This window comes from Amblyomma americanum, chromosome 3, assembly GCF_052857255.1.
Source record: "Amblyomma americanum isolate KBUSLIRL-KWMA chromosome 3, ASM5285725v1, whole genome shotgun sequence".
NCBI lineage: Eukaryota > Metazoa > Arthropoda > Arachnida > Ixodida > Ixodidae > Amblyomma > Amblyomma americanum.
This window is the reverse complement of record NC_135499.1, coordinates 74,970,845-74,991,565: the sequence shown is the minus strand read 5'-3', so window position 1 is coordinate 74,991,565 and position 20,721 is coordinate 74,970,845. Positions and strand designations below refer to the sequence as shown.

General features: G+C 45.6%; 1 protein-coding gene across 3 annotated transcripts in view; it reads left to right on the top strand.

Moving 5' to 3' along the window:
* The window catches only part of LOC144123075 (uncharacterized), a 408,139-nt gene that overhangs the window by 7,678 nt on the left and 379,740 nt on the right, over positions 1-20,721 (top strand). For all 3 annotated transcript variants that reach the window (XM_077655978.1, XM_077655979.1, XM_077655976.1), the window contains 2 exons: positions 8,445-8,545; positions 13,115-13,307. In XM_077655978.1, the coding sequence (XP_077512104.1) occupies positions 8,445-8,545; positions 13,115-13,307 (294 nt within the window). The remainder of the gene's footprint in view (positions 1-8,444; positions 8,546-13,114; positions 13,308-20,721) is intronic.

Below are 20,721 nucleotides of genomic sequence, written 5' to 3'. Positions count from 1 at the left end.
TTTGTTGCGCATCGCTAGTTTAGACTATTCTAAATAATATATACATAACAGTGTCTTACAATGTTACACGGTTGCATCACAATTGAATGCGATTCCCAAGAAAACCGGACTTGTTTTACATTATAGGGAGAAAACCACTTTTCTCAGTTAGCAGGACCAGGAGCTCAACAATAAGTGCATTGTTATTATAAGAATTTTCTGCAGGGATATAAATGCGAACTCATTATTTGGCTCATGAGGCGGAAAATTCGGTGCTGTCCACGGCAGACGCTTGGAAGTCCCAACTGACCTTGTTACATTAACTTCAGTGCCTGCATCATCAGCAAAGAAATAAAAAATTGCTTAAACAAAATTACTCCCGAAGTTGATTTGTAATCCAGGCTGCAGCGAACAAATAAACTTCACTGGCCGCTTAATTACAGCTCTGCGTCATCATCGCAGCGCAAAATGCCGCGCGCTCAGCCGCCAGTCTTTCAATCTGGTTTAGCGTATCGTCATCCTCAGCAGCTTCCATTCGTTGGCACGATCAGATCTGCTTCGACGGCCACTCCATTAGAGAAGTACGCACTCGAGGCAAGCACAGCACCCCAAGAGCTGAACCGCAAGTGTATCGGGCTGGGTTGGTTCATCGTCGTTGTCATCAGCTTCCATTTGGGCGCCGCGAACAGATTTGGTTCGCTGACCACCGCATTAGAAAATTATTTCCTCGCGGGAAGCGCAAGACTCCTAGGCTCTAAACTGCAAGTCTATGGTACCGGGTATGGGCATCGTCGTTTTCATCAGGTTTCATTAAGGCGGCACGAACCAATCAAGTTCGCTGACCACTGCACTAAAATATTAGGCCCTCACCGCAACCGCAACACCCCAAGGGCTCAACGGCAAGTGTTGAGGTTGTTGATGTCCTCTGTTGGAGTGGCACTTACCCACAGTGGGGGATCGGCCAGGCTGCCTTGTACAGTGTATCGTTCTGGGTTTGGGTATCGTCGTTTACAACAGCTTCAATTCGGGCGGCGTGAGCAGATCACGTTCGCTGACCACTGCATTAGAAGAGTAGGCCCACGCCGCAAGCGCTACACCCCACGGGTTAAACTGCGCGTATACCGTGCTAGGTTGGATATCGCCGTCTACATCAGCTTCCATTCGGGCGGCGCGAGCAGGTCAGGTTTGCTGAGCGCTGCATTGGAGTAGTAGGCCCTCGACGCAAGCGCAACACCCATCGTTGTTGTCGTTGGCTTTTTGTATTGTGCTAGATTGGTTATCGTCATCTACAATAGCTTCAATTCGGGTGGCGTGAGCAGATCAGGTTCGATGACCGCTGCATTAGAATAGTAGGCCCTCGTCAGAAACGCAACAGCAATCGTTCTTGTTTTTGCATTTGTGTATCGTGCTTGACTGGGTATCATCGTCTGCATCAGCACCAATTCGGGCGCCGTGAACAGATCAGGTTCGCTGACCACTGCATTAGAATAGCAGTACCTGGCCGCAAGCTCAACACCTCAAACGCTAAGCAGCAAGTGTATCGTGCTAGTGGTGGGTATGGTCGTCTTCATCAGCTTCCCATTCGGGCAGCGCGATAGGATCAGGTTGGTTCGCTGACCCCTCCATTAGGACAGTAGGCCCTCGCCGCAAGCGCAACACCCCAGAGGCTAAACTGCAAGTGTATCGTGCTAGTTGTGCGTATGGTCGTCGTCATCAGCTTCCCATTCGGGCGGCGCGAGCAGATCAAGTTCGCTGACCACTGCATTAGGATAGTAGAACCTCACCGCAAACACAACAACAATCGTTGTTGTTGGCTTTAAAGAGCGTTAGCCCTTACTCATCACGTTTTGAGACTTCGTGGGGTCTGCTACAACCCTTGATCACAGCTCCATCTGTGGAAGCAACTACTCATCACGTTTCGGGATTTCGTGAGGTCTCCGACCACACTTACCTCAAAGAGCCATCTGTGGCTGCAACTAGAAAACAGCGCATATCGCATTGAGAATTCAGCGTCGTCTACAGTACCATTGTAGAAACAACCGCCTGCCGCGAGCCAATATCGACGTCACGGTCCAGTATGGTGGATAGAGGTAGAACTATGTGAGTGTGACGTCAGGGGACGAAATGGCGGCATAGTTTCGGTTTCTCGAATCCAATATGGCGCTCATTAAAATTTCTTGTGCCCTCTCATCTCTCCCCCCCCCCCCTTCACTGCTTAAAAAATACCTTAGACGGGTAAGAACTCTGTCCCGTTACGCGACCGCTATACATTCCTACATTCGTTTCGTTATATATACTCCGACAACAACCGGCACCCATCCCGAGACAGTTGTATACCGAATATAGTAGGCAAATAAAACCGTATGGGTTGTGGTATAGAAATAAAAGAACAATTACATAATAGGTGCACATTGTACACGTGGAGTAACTAATTTAAGTGTTACCATATCGTACCGCAAGCCGAATTCTCGGCCTACATCAATGTCACACGGCTGGTGGTTGTTTCTACAATGCTATTGTAGATGGCGCTATAAGTCTAAATGCGAGACGCGCTGTTTCCTAGTTGTAGCCACAGATGGCGCTTTCATCTCAGGGTGGTAGGGGACATCACAAAGTCTCGAAACGGGAGGAGTAGTTGCTGCCACAGATGGCGCTGTGATCAAGCGTTGTAGCAGACCCCACTAAATCTCGAAAAGTGATGAGTAAGAGCTAACGCTCTTAAAAGAAACAGCGAAGAGTAGCGAGCTGGCTGTGGGTATCATCGTCTTCATCAGCTTCAATTCGGGCGGCGCGAACAGATCAACTTCGCTGACTGCTGCATTAGAATAGTTGGCCCTGGCTACAAGCGCAACATCCAAGGAGCTGAACTGCAAGTGTATCGTGCTGGGTTGTGTATCGTCGCCTACATCAGCTTCTGTTCGGCGGCGCGAACAGATCAGGCTCACTGACCATTGCATAAGAATTGTAGGTCCTCGCCTAAATATATCAGCCCAACACGTAAACTGCACGTGTATCGCGCTGGGTACGGTGTCGTCATCTGCTTCCGTTCCGGCTGCGCAAGCAGATCAGCTACGCTGGCCGCTGCGTTTCAGTAGCGCGCCCTCGCCGCAAGCACAACACCCCAAGTGTATAACTGGCAGTGTTGCGGTTGTTGCCTTCGTGACATGGCACATACCCGCTGTAGGGGATCGGTCAGGGTTCACTAAGGAGAGCCGAAAGAAGAAGGTAAACTGGTGCCAAGCTAATGATTGTGCCTTGGGTGATATACCAGAATAATTAAAAAGGAAGGAAAAACTAACGGGAGAATATCTGAGAAAATTATACATTCAGATTACTTTTTGGATACAAATTTGGATACATTTAGCAAGGCATTCTGCCGATAGCAGTTATGTAATTGTGGAGATTTTCACAAACTCGATGCAATGCAAAACCTCTGTAGCTCACCCCGACAGAGAGGATAAGTGGGACCGACAAAGTGAGTCCTAACTTTGCAATGGGAATTTCTAGGTGCGCTCTCTTCTGATGTGCAAGCCTCCGTAAAGAGAGTAGAGAAATGCTCCAATGTATTAACTTTTCCACAAGCCGCACAAAGGATTGTGTTACTGACCCCGCATCTACATAAGTAAAGATATAAGCGAGGATATCCTGCACCGCGTTAGTGCCACCGCGTGAGTGTCTTCCATTGGTACATGAGATGTTACCAGTCAATAGTATAGAGTAAAAGATCGTAGAACGTGGCGGTTATAAACAAAAAACGCTAAAAACCAGGCGTTGCGAAAGGAATAAGATTAGGGACGATACAGGCAAGAGGAGCATCCAGAGCTGATTTTGCCAAAAAGTCTGCTGCTTCATTTCGTAAAATTCCGCAGTGACCTAGTATCCAAAGGAAGCGGAACACCTTCACCCATCCAGAAATAAAAAAAAAAACTTAATTGAGCGGCCCAACAAAGTGTCCCATCTGCACTTCAGAGCCAGCAAAACGGAGAGACAATTTGAGAGGAATATCACCTGAGAAACAGTTGTGGGAAGTTTCAAAGCGACCAGCCCGAGAGCCATAAGCTGTGCTACAAATATGGGTGTGTAGTCTGCGACTCGAATCAAAAAGCTCCACGAGAGAGAATGAAAAAAATACCAACCGCTGCCTTCTGGCAGGCCCCAGATGAATATGTAGCAATCACTCTATGGTGCGGGTATTGGTCAAGGTGATCCGAGAGGAGTCCAGTTAGTGCCCCAGATGGCAGATGCTTCGCATTTGGAGAAAAATATAATAATATAATTAAAAGCAATATCCACGGGGGACGTTGCGCAACCAACTCTGCATACAAAATTGATAGGCACACCAATGTTCGATAAACGGTTCTGAGGAAAATCAACTTGAGGCATGCGGAACATTGGCCAATGAGGAGTGAGAAAAATGGGCTGGGTGGGAGAAAAAAATAGGTGTAGGCACACCATGTGCACACTCAAATGCCTGCAAAAATATCATACAGTTAAAAGGTAAAAACGGGAGTTAAGGTTGAGAATACGAGCCTCCAGCTGCAAAACTGCGAAGGAAATTGATAACAGCAGCAACGGATGGAGCTCCATTTGTTCGGGTCGCTGTCGATATTGTCGGTCCGCTATTGTCCACAGTTGTTTTTGTTTCTCTTAGTTCTACGAAAACGGTTATCGCGATGATTTGTAAGCTGTTTTAGTTTTCCTTTTGTCATATGTATAATGTTCGGCCACAAGTTCCCTCTGTGCGCGTCTCTATGTGCCTTCACGTGTTACTCTGTAAAGTGCCTTTGGTGACTTCAATGGCGTGTAACTTGCCGGCTTCCCGCGTGGATATTTCTGTTGTGTGCACCGACGTCAGTTTTTTTTTTTCTGCGAAGAACCTTTTTCCGAAGGGGGCATATGTGAGGTGCACACCAAATCGTCGAGGGATTTTCGAACGCGGTGCGTCCCCAGTGGCGCGTCGGACAGCGGAGCGCTGCGCGTGCCAGCGCAGCGTTGTGCGTGTGGATATGCGAATGGTGGGTGCGAGGCGAGCACAAGGAGCGCAGAGCTGACGTGCCAGAAAACCCAGGTGTGAAGGGGGACAGCGCGACGGAGATCGTGTCAATCAAGAGTGGAGGTGACAGCCGTCGGGCGTTGGGCCCGTGCTGCCGAAAGTCTCCATTGGATAGCCTGTATAAGCATACGACGTTTCGCGACGCCATCGATGGGTCCTAGCTACGGTCCTCCTGCTGCTGTCAAGTTCATGGGCCGGCTGACGGGAGTCCACCGGCGTCTTCCTGTGGTCCTCTCCGCTCCTACTACCATCGGGCCCTTTTCCGCCGGTTCCTTCGACCAACGCCAGCGACACGTCGCAGTTCTACAACCCGCGTCCGTCCTGTCTACAAGGCATACCTTATTCACCAGGGACACTCAATATAGGGTGAACTCTTTCTTTTATTGTGTGGTATTGTATGCGTGTTCAGTGTGTCTTTCTTGGTGCTTTCTTTTCTTATTGGCTTTCTTTTGAAATATAAATACGGTTTCGTTTGGTTTGATCTGTTTGGGGCCTTGTTCTAACCTGCACGCAATAGCGTTCACCTTCGGCAGTCGGGAACGCGTTACAAGTTTGAGACAAAGTCTCCCGCAATTATGACCCAGCTAGACTTAACACGTAAGCTGTCAATATAGTCTGTTCTGCATACTCCAGTTGGAAATAGAAATTAGCGACTGTGACAGTAGCGAATTGCGGCAAAGTGAGATCTGCAGCTAGAATCTCGCAATCAGAATGCAATACTTTTTTAGTTATTAATGCCCGGTGACACAATTTTGAAGACATCAGGGTCACTAACCCGCCGCCCCTACCATTAATGCGTTCCGCTAGAGAAAAAAATGAAACCTTTTTAAAGAAAATGACTTTACAGAGGTGAGCCAAGTTTCTTGCAAGAGCACAATATCTGGGTTATGAGAAAATAAAAGAGTTTTTAAGTCAGGAAGAGAAGATGCAACCGAGCGGCAATACAATTGTAGACATTTACATCCGCCTTGATGACTATTCGAGAATAGAGGCTGTGACAGCCTCTTGCAGCATATCTGACTTGGAAGACACTTTAGAGGGCCTTTTTCACTCTTGACCTCGAGAACGGAAGACTCACATGGAGACGTGGAAGCAGGACGCTTCTGCGTAGGACAAGCCATTTCCTCAGTAGGGCAAACACTGTTGCGAGAAAGACTGACAGAGATGCTTTGAATAGCAGGGACGCTTTGGACCGGGACTCTTTTGATGATGATGTAGCAGTGTAACTTTCGGCACAGGCTTGATGTTATGTTGATGCTGGCGAAACTACAGGCTGATGTTGAGAAGCAACTTGATTTGCAACAATATCAGAGAACGCCTGCGTGAAGCTGCTGAGAATGCGCTCGACCACTACTGAGAGGGCTTCTTCGACGGTGGACACTATTGAGGCACGCAATGTGGCCTCCAGGTCAGGAGCAGAGGAACGCACAAGGCTGACGGAAGAGTGTTTTTAGTGGTTAAGGAGTGCACAAGCGTCTGCTCTGGAGCAGTGATTCTGCTCAATTATTTACAATAAATTATGCTGCTGTGACCGTTTTTCGGAAGTGGGGTCATTGACGCTGTGGACGTTACTGCATAGACTACAGCTTGGTTGTCCAGCAGAGCAGCTGCCGGAAAAGTGGCCTTCACCACACACCCTACATCTGGTCACTGACTCACAGGCTCTACCACTATGTCCAAATTGACAACAGTTGGTACATTGCAGGGGACGAGGATGAAGTGGGTCCGCGCGGTAGACAAGTGGCCAAATTTTAACTTTTGCTGGTCGCACATTACCAACAGAGTTATGACTGACTCCGTAGCAACGCGCACTACAGCCGCCGCGCGAGATCAACGTTATACAGAAATAATTCCTGCTCCGGCATCCTGCACTTCCTCCAAAATTTCTTGAGTGGAAGATGCCGGGTCCACCCCACGTACAATGCCTTTAATGCACGCAAGCTGCTCAGGAATGGAGGCTTTAAGCTGCAGCGAACTGAAGGTATTACACTGGAGCAGATCGGACACACACTAAATGTTTGCTGATTTACAGACAATGCTACGCCTCCCGAAAGGTCGCACCTCAGAGGTGTAGAAACAGTGTGACTTGTTAGACTCTTCAGTTATTGCTGTATTGTTTCCAGATTCTTCATTTCCAGAATTCCATCTCCTCTCAGTACACGCGCCACCCGAATTGAATCATCACCATTCTTTTGAAACGAAATCAAAGGCAAGATTTCGACCGGCAGGCTGGAGAACCAAGCTGCCCAGCCTCCTCCCGGGGAGGGTAAAGACATGCCTACATACAGCGCGACGGTGACCTTACGTCACCCGAGTCAGCAGTGCTACCTTGAACACTTGCGAAAAACCCATGAATGTGGCAGGGCTCAAGCAAAAGAAACGCCTGGCACCACCAGGAAACGAAGCAGGCAGGCGGTGACGAAGACCGAGTAATGGACACTTCGGACTGGCAGTGTATCGCGCTGGGCATGGGTATCGTTGTCTTTTACAGCTTCCGTGCGGGCGGCGCGAGCAGATAAACGACTCTGGTCATTGCTTTAGAGTAGCACGCCCTCGCCGCAATCACAACACTCCACGTTCGTGCTCTCCCATTTATTGCACGTAAGCAGCCATAAGTGCCGCCCGTAAATTTTAGGTGCCTGAGAAAATGATCAGTTGTGTTTAGTGGTGTAACACAACCAACATTTGCTGAGAGTTATTATTGTATAAATAATTTTAGGTCGACATATTTTCTTTTTCTGCACAAGATTTGAAGACTTTATGTTTTCTTCTTTAGCTTTTTCAGTAGGCTTTCTGGATCAGGTAAAATGATGCAAACGAAATTCTATTATTATTGTTAATCTCAATATAATTATTGTTATATTTTCTATAGTATCAATATTTTTTATTCGGTAGCGCATCTTACGTGGCCCCAGGCCTGCCTTATTCTCTCAAAATATATCAATGATATTTATTACAAACGAAATTACGGAATAAAAATTTCAGAATGAGAAGAGAGCAGAAATTCTTAATGTTCGTTAACATTTTGTCCCAAAACAAAGAGGCTAATTTTTCTAGTTTTCGAGTGCATGAAGGGCGCATAATTGGGAGAACTTTGTGGGAATTTGAAAGTATTGAAATGTGACTGCTAGAAAAAAAACTCGCAAGAAACCACCTGGAGCCAAGCCTATGACAACATATGCTAATAAAGTTGTAGAGATAGACTACGGCTAACAGCATGATCCGAAAAGCGGTGAGCAATGGAGCTTATATGGAGTGCCTGCACAACACGGCACCCATGCATATAGGTTCTTTATGCAACCTCACAAGGGATGTTATAGGCTTCGCTCTAGGACGACCCGAGAATGAAATAGTACAGGTCAAGTGCGTACAAATGAGCCTGTTGATTTGCGCACCGGATAACTTCTCGCAGATTCCCTTGTCGAGGGCAGGCTTTGAGCACGATGGCCCGAGTCCGCCTCTGCCTGGGCTCTGCATCGCCTTTCTAGTGTACATGCCGAAGGCCAAGGCCATGTAAGTGCATCGTTCATACTGAGATACATACTTTTTTTCTCATCTGCGTCTGCGTAGTCGAGCGCACTTCTGTTCCCGCTTTAGGTTTAACACATGCTGTTGGTCGACATGCTTTGACGCTTTTTACTTGCCGGCGCCAAACGTAACCGGAGCGTTGACAACGCACCAAGGCGCACTGCTATTTGATACTTTATTTATTGTTGCACACAAAAAATTACTGCGGCCAAGAGATAAACATCAAGAAAATAACCTTTATCATCATGCAGAACACGCATGAAAAAGCGACACAGTACCGTTATTCTGTTTACGTAGTGTTCGCAAAGTATGCTAGCTCCTTCGCTGATAACGACAGTGCGTCTAGCATAGGAAGCGGATCCTTTCTATGTGTGGCGTGCACTTAAGTGCCCTGCTGTTTACAATTAGAGGGCGCGAAAATGATTGTCATGCTAGTGCTGATGCTCACACAATCCATCATTTATATATCTTCCTGTTTGTCCTATATATGCTGCGCCACATGTAAGCTTAACAGTATTAACCTCTTCCTTTACGCAGCTAACATTCTTATGGCCATATTTCGTCCCGCATGGTTAGTTTGATTTTACGCTATCCGTTCCCTGCTGCACACATCGTTGTAAGGCCGTTCAGTGCGCAAAAAAAGGCTGGCACCAGCTCGGTCTCCCACTTGTAGCTCGGTCTCCCACTTTTTCAAGATTGTGAGATATGACAAAGATTGGGAATAAAAGCAAACTTTCTTGGAGAAGGGACTGCTTGAACGGGACCTTCATTTATAGTGCGACAGCATTTAGGTTGTCTTGCAAAAATTATGAGGTTTCTTTGCAACGAAATTCCTTGTTTGGTCGAGGGCTGCTGGCGTTATCATCACCGCGAAATTTGTAAATTTGAGCACGAGAATCTTCGAGCACCTTCCGTTCAGATTATCATAAGGTGCTATATTAACCATACCTACTCTACCACCTTAATCCAGCTATTGTTCTCTTCTGATCTCCACTAATCCTCAGTAATTCACCAACAAATCCACATTCAACTACCCACTAATCAGTACGAAATTATCCTAAGCAATTTGATGTAGTGTACCTGCTCCCGAGATTCTGGGAGCCGCTTGGAATATTGAGGGGTGGGTTAACCTCCATCTGCTATTGCATTTCCTTTAAGAGTATGGTTCAGAAGCAATAAGTTTTTGATTCCCTAAGCTTCCTAAATATTTTTTTTCTGTGACAGATCTGACAAAATAATGAGGAAACCCCACCCCACTGAAGCTTTGCATTTGATAGTGGAAATTTCTTTGTAGCCGATGCACACATGACTTCTCGAGAGCAATTGAAGGCAACATTGAACGATGCCTGTTTTTACTGCTTTTCGAGGGGATGATTCGAAACAAAGGGGTGCGTTTAATTGCTGTTGGATGTAGACCCGAGCAAACGAGAAATCATGATAAATAAAAACCTTGAACAGTAAAATCAAAATCTAAATACCTTGAAGAATTAATTTTAGATACATAGCGTGCGCATAGATGACGAATACACACCGAAACCATAAAGACAACTGCACAGAAGCGCCTTTTTTTCAATGATCGTGTACCAACTAACATACCACAAGACCTACTGAAAAATTATCGCCCGGGAGGTCGCAAGTCAAGATTAACGAAAACGACGCTCTTTTCAACACTAACAGCACCAATGCATTCTGCTTTTCCAGTTCTGGCTTGTCAAAATACGTGATAGAAATGACGCAAGCGGTAAATGCAGGCGTCTTGTTAAAAGCACACTTAAACATTCGCTTAACAATCTCACATGGTGCACATTCCGCATGATATCCTCTGCTATGCCCGTGCTGGTGCAGGGAAGTGGCGATAAGCGGAGAGCACCACCGTCGGGCTCGGCAGAGAATGTCAAGTGACCACCTCCACTACGCAGTGGCGCTAATTCGCTGTGCGTTCTCCACAGCCGCACGGTTTTCGAGATACGGAAGCAATTTCCCAAATTTGTTGAGTGCTATTACTAATAGCGACTACAAGTCTCTAATTCAAAGTGGATTCGCGTGTATACATATCTTAGTGCGATTCCTTACTCGTTTATTATGTGTCATATATTCAAATTTCATTCTTTAAAGCTGTTTAGATATGTGTTGATATGCGTCGCAAAATGCTGCATCATTTTTGCTTTATTTTTCTTTCTTCTTGATCTTCTGTGATCATAGGCATGCCTTATCGGTACCCTCTATGTAATGCCCCGCAAAGGCCCTGAGGGTATCTTAAATAAATAAATGCTTATTATGGATTTTTATGGCTCAAGGGCATCCGTGGCCGAAGAGCGCCATGGCACGAGGTTTTTCTCATACTCAAGGTGAGGTCAAAGACCCGTTTCCTAAGCATTTCACCCTGAAGAAGCCAAGCAGCAGGCGGCTTGTACTCATTGTATCACCAGTCAGGCTCCTATCGCATACACAATTACCCTGTGCCCGGTTAAAGATAATTGGCCCAAGTTCCTATATCATCTTCTCTGGCCATCTTTAGCAGCAGTTTCAGGCGGGCATAATTTTCTCTAGAGAGCTATATAATTACATTGGCTAAGCAGTTGGTTAGCACACACTATGGCGGACAAATTTCTCCAGGACGCGCGACAAGCGCTTTTGGCTAATAGGTGCCATGTTTTTCAGCGGTCAGCTACTGTCACCAGCACACATCATAACACGCGAGTCCGACTTTCACCTCGACAAGTGTGGTCTCCAGCCAGTGGCTAATCACAGAGCTATCAGCTTCGGTTCCCGATGACAGGTCCTGGAGACTTTTGTGCCCGACAGTACAACTGAGCAAAAAGATGTCCCAGCGGTTGCGTTCCTGCTGCTGCCCGACTCCTTCATGGCTGCCGCGGCTTCCAAGAGCCGGCCGGACCAGCTGCCTTCTTCCAGCGACAGAAATTCGAAGAGTGAATGACAGTTACCAGTACTGAATTCAGTGCGTTTGGCCTAAATGACAACCAAGAGTCTTTATTAAAACGAAGGAGAGTGTTGACGGGCAAACGCAAGATTTGTAGCCAATATGAGCAGGCGCTCTTAGCGCAGTCAGTTGCATTGAGTCTCAGCCCACATCCTCCCGGGCAGCAGGTTCCTCTCTGAAGCCGGCCGACAGCGGCGTCTGCGATTTGACCGCCATATGCTATAGTAGAGTAAGCAGAGCAAATCGTGGTGTTTCCCTGCTGCAAGCCAAGACTGTTCCCTCTACCCGTATTTGCCTTTTCAGGGGTGATGGCCAAGGGAGCAATGCAGAGTGCTCCGAAACGAGGGCACGAAAAACTGCGAGCCTTCCGCGCGGGGAGGGCGCTGGCCGAAGGGGGGGGGGGGGGGGGGGAGAGGGCTTGCCCGAAACGCTGATACGGAGACACACCAGCCAGGCCGATCCCGCAACTGCAGCCAATTTGTGGCAAAAGCATCTGTCGGTATACTGCGATGCCCCCCCCCCCCTTCTCTGTAGCACTTGCAGTTCGGCGCAGGGCGAGATCGCGCCCGAGATGGAACCTACCTTCCGGTGTGGGTGAGCTCCCTGAAACAGCTTTTCGCGGTAAGCAGTTCTATTGTCCCGAAGCTATGGCTCAAGTGGTATAGACTATTCAACAGCCGGCAATAAGCGCCACTTTCGGTTGTCTAGATGTGATGACAAAGGCCATGGTAGAACACATTTGCCGTGGAGTCTTTCCACAGATGCCAATACACCCTAATAGTTACAAAGTGAACTGTTATTACTCACTTCTTCACTTTATTAATAAACATATGACTCTCTTTTTGACGTCTGCAAACATAGGTATTACCATGCCGTAGAAAAATTCTCTTCGCCTCATGAACGGTCTGCGAGTACTTTAAAATTATTGATGGGCTTTCCTGAAGTGCGTGGTATATATCGCCTCCTCCCGAAAGAACTAGGGTAGCGGCTTTTTGTTTCATTATTTGCCCATAGTGCTGCGCAACACAATACAACTGGTTCAGGCACATTTTTACGTCTTTGCGTTCACCCGCTTTGATGGTATCTGTTTGAAGATCTCTCTAATATCTTTTTTTTTTTCCGACATGCCTTCGAAGGTAACGAACAACCTCACATTCTGGCTCGGAGATACACTGTAGTCACAGAACTGTTTGAAGTATTACTTCAATAGCGGACGCCAGCATATCCGCTGCGTACTTAAGAAATTTAGCTCCGGACGCCTCTGCTCAAGCGTGTTGATCGGCAGCTCTCACATCATCCCCAACCGTTCCTTCTACTGGTGCTCGTTAGAGCCCTTCTTCTACGTCCTATAAGCCTCAGTATCAGCGGCCAATGCCCTGGTCAGACGCAGATCATGCTATTTCTTCGGCTAAAGCAATTCTATCGTGGAGACCCCGTTTCGAACGTCCAAAAGGTTTGGCCAAAAAAAGGCAATCTTTCTTGCGCTTTCTGTACATATCATAAGAAACAATTAGGAATGCAGTAATATTGTTCATAAACAAGGAAACATGTTTTTTTAGATTCAAAGTAAATGGCAATGTGAGCTAAATGTAGACCACATGATATCTGCGCAGGTTTGACATAATAGTTGCCGGCACCTACTCCATCGGCTTCAACGCCAACGGTCTCTCGGGCCTATTTGGCAATGTCAAGGAGCCTGGTGATCGTGATGGGGGGAGTGGGTACAACAATAAAAAACACGAGGGATTCGAAGCTAACACGTACCATTACATCTATTTCTACTTTCCAAGCAAGACGGGATTTCAGGTGAGTTAACGGCCAAAACATATTACTCAATCATTTTGCGGCAAATGTCCTTACCATGAGATGAGGAGCAGCAAAATGGCTTTGAACCAGTTTTCCTATTTTTAATAAAACAATAAACAGTGCTGCCTTTCAGGGTTCTGCGCAATTGGAGAATATGTTTTTATATTTCCACAGCTTTAAGGCTATATTTCAATGCTCGAGAAGCAATGAATGTGTAAATAAAAAATCTTCCTTTTTAACCGTTCAGCAAACTTTCTCATTTCGAAAGAATACAAAGGTGATCATTGCGCCATAGTGCAATGCTTGGTGGCAAGATGTAGGGGAGAGCGGGATAAAATGCGATCCACATTCGCAAATCGTTGCCTTTATGGTAACTAAATACGGAAAGGTAATGTGGAGAGGAATATTGTAAGATGTAATGAAATTTAAAACTTTAAAAGGTCGCATTGTGCCCTACCCCGTACATATGGGGCAAAATGGCACACTGGCCGATGAAAAATGAGATGCGTTTCTGAAATCAAGACATCATTCATCGTTGCAGTGGATGCACATGATATTTGTTTCATGGGCACCTAAACAATCTATTCGATCGCATTCAAATGAGAAACACAGTACCCAGGCCGTACCCGGCAGATTATTGCCGAACGTTGTGCCGAAAACGCATTCGAGCAGCACCCTCTGGACTTCCTGTTGACTCGAGGCGACACACATAATGCAGTCAAATGACATGATGTCACTTCCGACAGCTGCAACGCTGCCAGTGTTTTTGAAGTGTCTCCGAAGTTTCTTTCGCCTTCACGCGGTACTCAGCTCGCGCACGCTGTAAGGGTTCTGAGGACATAACATTGCTGATGTGCTCTAGCCTCATGCCGACGTACGCCCGACATCTTTTTGAGCCCTGTTCTTTCAGTCCCGCTGCTCTTCGCGCACGCGTGTAGAACAGGAAGGCTGGCTAGTTTATATTTAAACCAGGTAAAATAAAGGAGCATGCCGACGAACGGATGGGATACATATGTTGCTGACTAGTAACGTGTTTTGCCATGTTGATAAAAGAATTAGGCAGGCAGGCAAACAACATGTGCCAGCAGCCGAAACTGCTACATATTTTCCTGAAGCCATGCACTGAAGAGCAGCTGGCGCGAACAAAAGGGACAGGATAGAAGGAAGAGAAGAAGCTTACACGCGAGAATTACAGCAGTAAGAAATAATTTACTATGTAGACCGAAATCACAAGCATAACATACACGCACATGAAATAAATTAAAAAATGACGGCTTCTGCGCATATGCTTTGCCATTGTTCAATAAAGCAAACATGAACCCGAAGAACAACAGCAGATGCCTCGCTGGTGTTATTCGCTTCCTCGGCGAGACTCGGTGCCTTACAGAAAAGAAGCGATGAAGACAAAGCAGTGCCGAGGCACAGTATAAGAGGTCGTATTCAGGGTGTTTAATGTAAGAATTTGAGTAACACTCAAAGATATGGTTTTTTCAGCATAATATTACCACTGTTGAAGGGCACCGGAAAACTGATGAATCGTCTTGAGTAGTAAGCTGGTAAAGTGGGCAAGGCAGCACCCGTGGGATGCAGTCACAGTTAAACCCGTTCGTCTTTTTTATGCAGGTCCTTGCTTCGTGCATCGACCCTGTCTCTGTTCAGCTCGGCGGCGGCGAATGTGCTGCTTCTTGGAATGAACGATACCAGCATGTGCCAGTGACAGTGCTTTTCCCCGCCAACACCGGAATTTTCAACGACACCGACGACCGCTGTGCTGAACTTTTTCGACGCCCGCAGTGGCTATCCCAAGGAACATCGGCATCATCGAATCTTTCGGGAACCGCCCCTAAGGTTTTCTTCACCAGTGGCCAAGGCAGCACTCGTGGGATGCAGTCGCAGCTAAACCCGTTCGTCTTTTTTGTGCAGGTCCTTGCTTCGTGCATCGACCCTGTTTCTGTTCAGCTCGGCGGCGGCGAATGTGCTGCTTCTTGGAATGAACGATACCAGCATGTGCCAGTGACAGTGCTTTTCCCCGCCAACACCGGAATTTTCAACGACACCGACGGCCGCTGTGCAGAACTTTTTCGACGCCCGCAGTGGCTATCCCAAGGAACATCGGCATCATCGAATCTTTCGGGAACCGCCCCTAAGGTTTTCTTCACCAGTGGGCAAGGCAGCACCCGTGGGATGCAGTCGCAGCTAAACCCGTTCGTATTTTTATGCAGGTTAGTAGATATCGCTACTCCTATGAATTTAAAAGCGATTCTCTTTGTTTGGTCGTGCTGCCTTGCCCAGGCGTCTTGCTTGAAACATTTGCAGAGTGTTTTGATTGATTTTGTTTACTTGCACTTTTGCTTAGCGGTGACGTTGAGCTTAATCCAGGCCCAGAGGTAGAAAAGAAACTCGATGAAATTATCGAGAATCAAAAGGTCTCTTCATGCCAACTTCAATCTCTAGGGGCAAAACTTGACTTGCATATATGAGAAACAAATCAGAGACTTGCTTCAATTGAAAGCAAACTGGAAGTACAATCGCAAACAGCCCAAAGGGTGGAAGCATGCGAGCACTCGTTAGCAGGATTGAACAGAGAAATAGTTTCGCTAAGAACAAAGGTGGACTACCTTGAAAACTACTCTCGTCGTAACAACCTGCTCATTTATGGCATTGAAGAGTCAGAAACTAAAACAGTAGATGACCTTAAGAAGCATGTTCTGACGGAAATATTTGAAAGCAAACTTGAAGTCAAAGTAGGGAGTTTGGAGAGGGTGCACCGCTTGGGGAAAAAAGCTGAAGATAAAAAGCGTCCCGTGATTATGAGGTTTTTTGATTTCGCTGAAAAGGAAGAGGTTCTCCGGAATGCTTCAAAATTGAAGGGTTCCCAAACGTCCATCTCAGAGGACTTTTCACCTACGCTACGGAAAACGAGAAAGCTACTTTGGGCTACTGTTAAGGATGTTAAGAAGCCTGAGGATAAAGTGTACCTCAAATATGACAAATTAGTTGTCAATAAAGAGGTGTACGCTTGGGACGAAAAGAACAACCAAATGTATAAAGTAAGTGGTGCAGTTTCAGGTGATATCGGTCAAAACGCCCCGAGTAATGACGCAACTTCCTCTAAATCAGTGAAAAATGCCGGGCGTCCGCGAAGGAAATGTGCTCCCGCTTCTTCTACTTGACAGGCAGTCGGACTTGGCAGTCGGACGAAACCACCACCTGAGATTCGCCAACTACCTGTGATATCTTTGAATGCCAGAAGCATTGTTAATAAAACAGACAGCCTTGAGGTAGTGCTCTTCTCTTATGATCCCCATGTACTGGTGATAAGCGAGACATGGTTACAGTGGTATTTTTAATGAAGAAATTGTGCCACCGGGCTACGTCATTTACAGACGTGATCGCGGTTCACGTGGTGGTGGGGTTGCTGTGATTGCTAGGTGTGAAGTGAACGTAACGCTCCTTGACCAAATTGATCAGCATGAAAGCTTATTTTTGCGCCTTGTAACGCATGGCTTCACCTTTTACCTTTGCGCTGTGTATCGTCCACCTGATGCAACGGATTCTTTTATGTCTAGTCTTTTCGATCATTAATTACATTACCAGAATCGGAATCTTATCCTTACCGGTGACTTCAATCTACCTGCCATCGACTGGGACAAACCATCGTATGGCCTATGTGCCTCATGTGATATTGTTTTAGATCTGATGTTTTCTTTAAACCTTAAGCAAGCTGTTCGTGAATACACCAGACAGTCATCTGTACTAGACCTATTCTTTGTTAGCCAAACCTTTTTTGATGGAGTGCTTGACGTTGAACCGGGAATATAAAATCATTGTCTTTTATACTTTTGTTGTTTCGCCTGGTGCTTCTGGGGTGCGTCAGGCTAAAATGATAAAGGACTTCGTGCTAATGATAATGCAGTCATCGATGGCTTACAGTCGCTGTTAAGCAACTCCTCCGGGAATGACGCTCATAGTTTGTGGCATCACTTTAAGAATGCAGTGCAGTACTGTACCGAACATTTTATTCCACTTAGAAAAGTTCATATCAACCGTCGCAATCCTTGGATAAGTCGAGAACTTCAACTGAAACGCAAAGTGGACGCGATTTAGGAAGAAAAATATATCTTCATTACAACAGTTCCAACTACTAAAACAAACTTGCCTTAAAGTTAAAATCAGCAAAGTCTCATTATTTTGAAATGACGCTCCCCGAATTCACCAGAAGCAATCCCCAAAAGTTTTGGAAATTTTAGGTCGAAAGAATGAGCAGTTGAGTAAGGTTCGAATTATTGACGACATTGTGACCGACTGCACAGTGATTGCAGAAGGTTTTAACTCTTACTTTCAAAGCGTATTTCTGACGGAGAGGGAAACCACAGCTAGAATTCGAGGTGATAATCTTGGTAACGTACCGGCTATTTCTGTGAATGGTGTTCTGTCGATGCTGCGTAAACTTGATGATAAGAAATGTTCTGGTCCTGATGGGCTTGCAAATGCTTTTCTTAAACGTTTTGCAACGCAATTGTCCGAGTTTTTAACACAGATATTTCAAGTCTCTTTAACTTCTGGTGATGTGCCTGAGGACTGGAAAATAGCCCGCGTTGTACCAATCCATAAAAAAGGAGATAAGCTAAGTATTTCTAACTACAGACCGATTTCAATAACTACTTCTTGTTGTAAGTTAATAGAACACATAGTCTCTGGGTACCTTATTTCGTTTATAGCTGAAAATAACATTTAATCCCCTTTGCAACACGGCTTCAGAAAGGGTATGTCCACCGTGACGCAGTTGGTTTCCACTGTTAATGAATTCCAAGTTGTTCTTGATAAATCCGGGCAGGTTGATGTCCTTTTTTTTAGACTCCCGCAAAGCTTTTGACACTGTTTCTCATGGCAAACTCATTTCTAAATTAGATAGTATTGGTGTCCCTACTTACCTTGTCAACTGGATTCATGTTTATCTTAAACATAGGAAACAATACGTAGACGTTAATGGCTGCAGATCTAACGATCTTCCAATTACTGCAGGCGTACCTCAAGGCAGCGTCTTAGGGCCACTGCTTTTCCTAATCTATATAAATGATCTGTCTGCTTCCATCCCCGGAAATGTCTCTTTAAAGCTTTTTGCAGATGATTGCATACTTTTTAAGACCATAAATAACCAGAACAATCACTACTTCTTGCAAAATGCGCTTCTAGCTGTTCATCAGTGGTGTGTAAAATGGGATATGCAACTAAACCTTGATAAAACTATTCTCTTACGCATTTCGCGCAAAAAACATCTTAGTCCTTTCTCTTACACCCTGCAAAATCATGTAATCCACGAGGTTACACAATATAAATATTTAGGGGTAACGTTAACTCATGACTTAACATGGACTTCACACATTGCAGACATTTGCTCCTCGTCCTTTTCTAAGCTTTGCTCCTTAAGGCGGAAGCTCAAAGATGCCCCAATAAAGTTAAACTCCTCGCATACTCAACATTCATTAGGTCCAAATTAGAGTACGCTTCGGTATTATGGGATCCATTCAAAAAGAAAGACATATACAAGATAGAGATGGTGCACAGGAAAGCGGTTATTTTTATTTATAACAAATACAGGAGGTTAGACTCACCTACAACACTAATGAAAACCAACCATATTCCATTCCTTGAAGTACGCAGAAATATTTCCCGTCTGTTGTTTATGCATAGCCTTTTAACACATAAACTAAACATATCCCGCCCTGAAATTCTCAAACAATTGTCGCGCCGAACACACCATTCACGAATTCATTTGCTGGAACCCATTTTTGCAAAGACTGACTCATTCAAGCACAGTTTTTTTCCACGGACTGTTTCCGACTGGAACTCTCTTCCCGAGGCCATTTTCCAGTCCTCAAATTTTAGTAAAGCTCTTGAGAAGCATTTTCTCGAGTAAATGAGCGTTGTATTTCGTTATTCCGCTCATTGTTTGTAACCCCATGTATTTTCTTAGTATTTGTCATTTTCAATGCCTTGTATAGCCCCTCCTGCATGGGCCAATCTATTGGCCTGCAGTATTATGAAATAAATAAATAAAATAAAATAAATAAAGTTATTTTAAATAATTAACTTTAAACTGTTAGAGTTGGGCGTCCAGTCGCAAGTAAAAATTTGTAGCCGGTTTTAGTAACAGCCATATCATTTTTAGCGGATAGAGAAAATTTGGTTTTCTTAACTAGCTTTGTGCACTGGAAAGGCTGCTATGTGCATGCTTTTGGAAAGCATATTTAGTTTAGCCAGATTTTGTCCAGACAAAGCGCCGAGGATCTAAACACTGACAAGGCTGTTAGCAACGATCGGCTACAAATCTCTAATTACAACCAGTCTCCAAGCTGTGATAGTTAAAATGCTAATTATAAAAATTATTTGACCAGCTTAGTGCTTAAGAGAATTCATCGGCTTTCCGATGACCGCCAGTACTGGTAATGCTATGCCGCAAAAGGCATGGTATTACCCAAAAAAACCCCAATGTTGAAAATTACTGCGAGAAATATTTAAAACTGCGCAAAAGACGAGGACGAAGGCAACGAGGAACATACAACACACGTTGCCTTTGTCCTCGTCTTTTGCACAGTTTTAAGCAATTCTTGAACTACGAACCAACTAGCCCGCAAGAACGTCCTACTCAAAATTATTTAATTGTTCCCTGCGACATACGCTGCCGAGGCCATCCACGCCGGCCATTGGGGAAGAGAGGGTTTCGCGTAGTGGGGGAGCACGGATGGATATCTCCTTTTCGCTTGCGCGTAGACGTTGGACACAAGAAAAAATGCGACGCGATTAGCACAAGGCACCTGCACCTGGAGGCTCATTTCGCACACAGAATCACTTGAGGAGGTAAACTAGATGGGAGCCTTTGAAACTGCTGAAAAATATTCTGGACGCCTCACGTGGTCATTTTCAGACGCTTATGTAATAAGAACTTGTCATGAAAGCACTTCATTGTTTGCAAGCCACCACTTTTAATGCGTTATCATTACAACCTTCATCATCAGAAAAAGTGTGCAGCATTAGTGTGTGAATCCCCGATTTGCAGGAGGCGAAATGGAGGAAGGAAATCCCTTTCCCATATTAAAGGGTTGAGGATGGGCGGAAAGGCAATAGAGGGGAGGCGACAGGTGGTGAGATGGGAAGTGCGGTCGCCAGTCAGAGTCGAGGAGAGAAGAGAGTGCAGAGAAAGTAGAGCGTGTCACTGTGATTTCTGGATTTGATCACGAATCACCCGACTCCCTAAGCCACTCAGCGGCTGCTCCGTTCGAGAGGGAACGCTAATGCTAATGCATACTCTGACGAATGTATGACATTGATTGGGATTTTTTTTATTCAGTGCACCATCCTATTTACACACAGTCAAAACTGCTCTGTTCTTAAAAATATGCGCCCTTGTTCC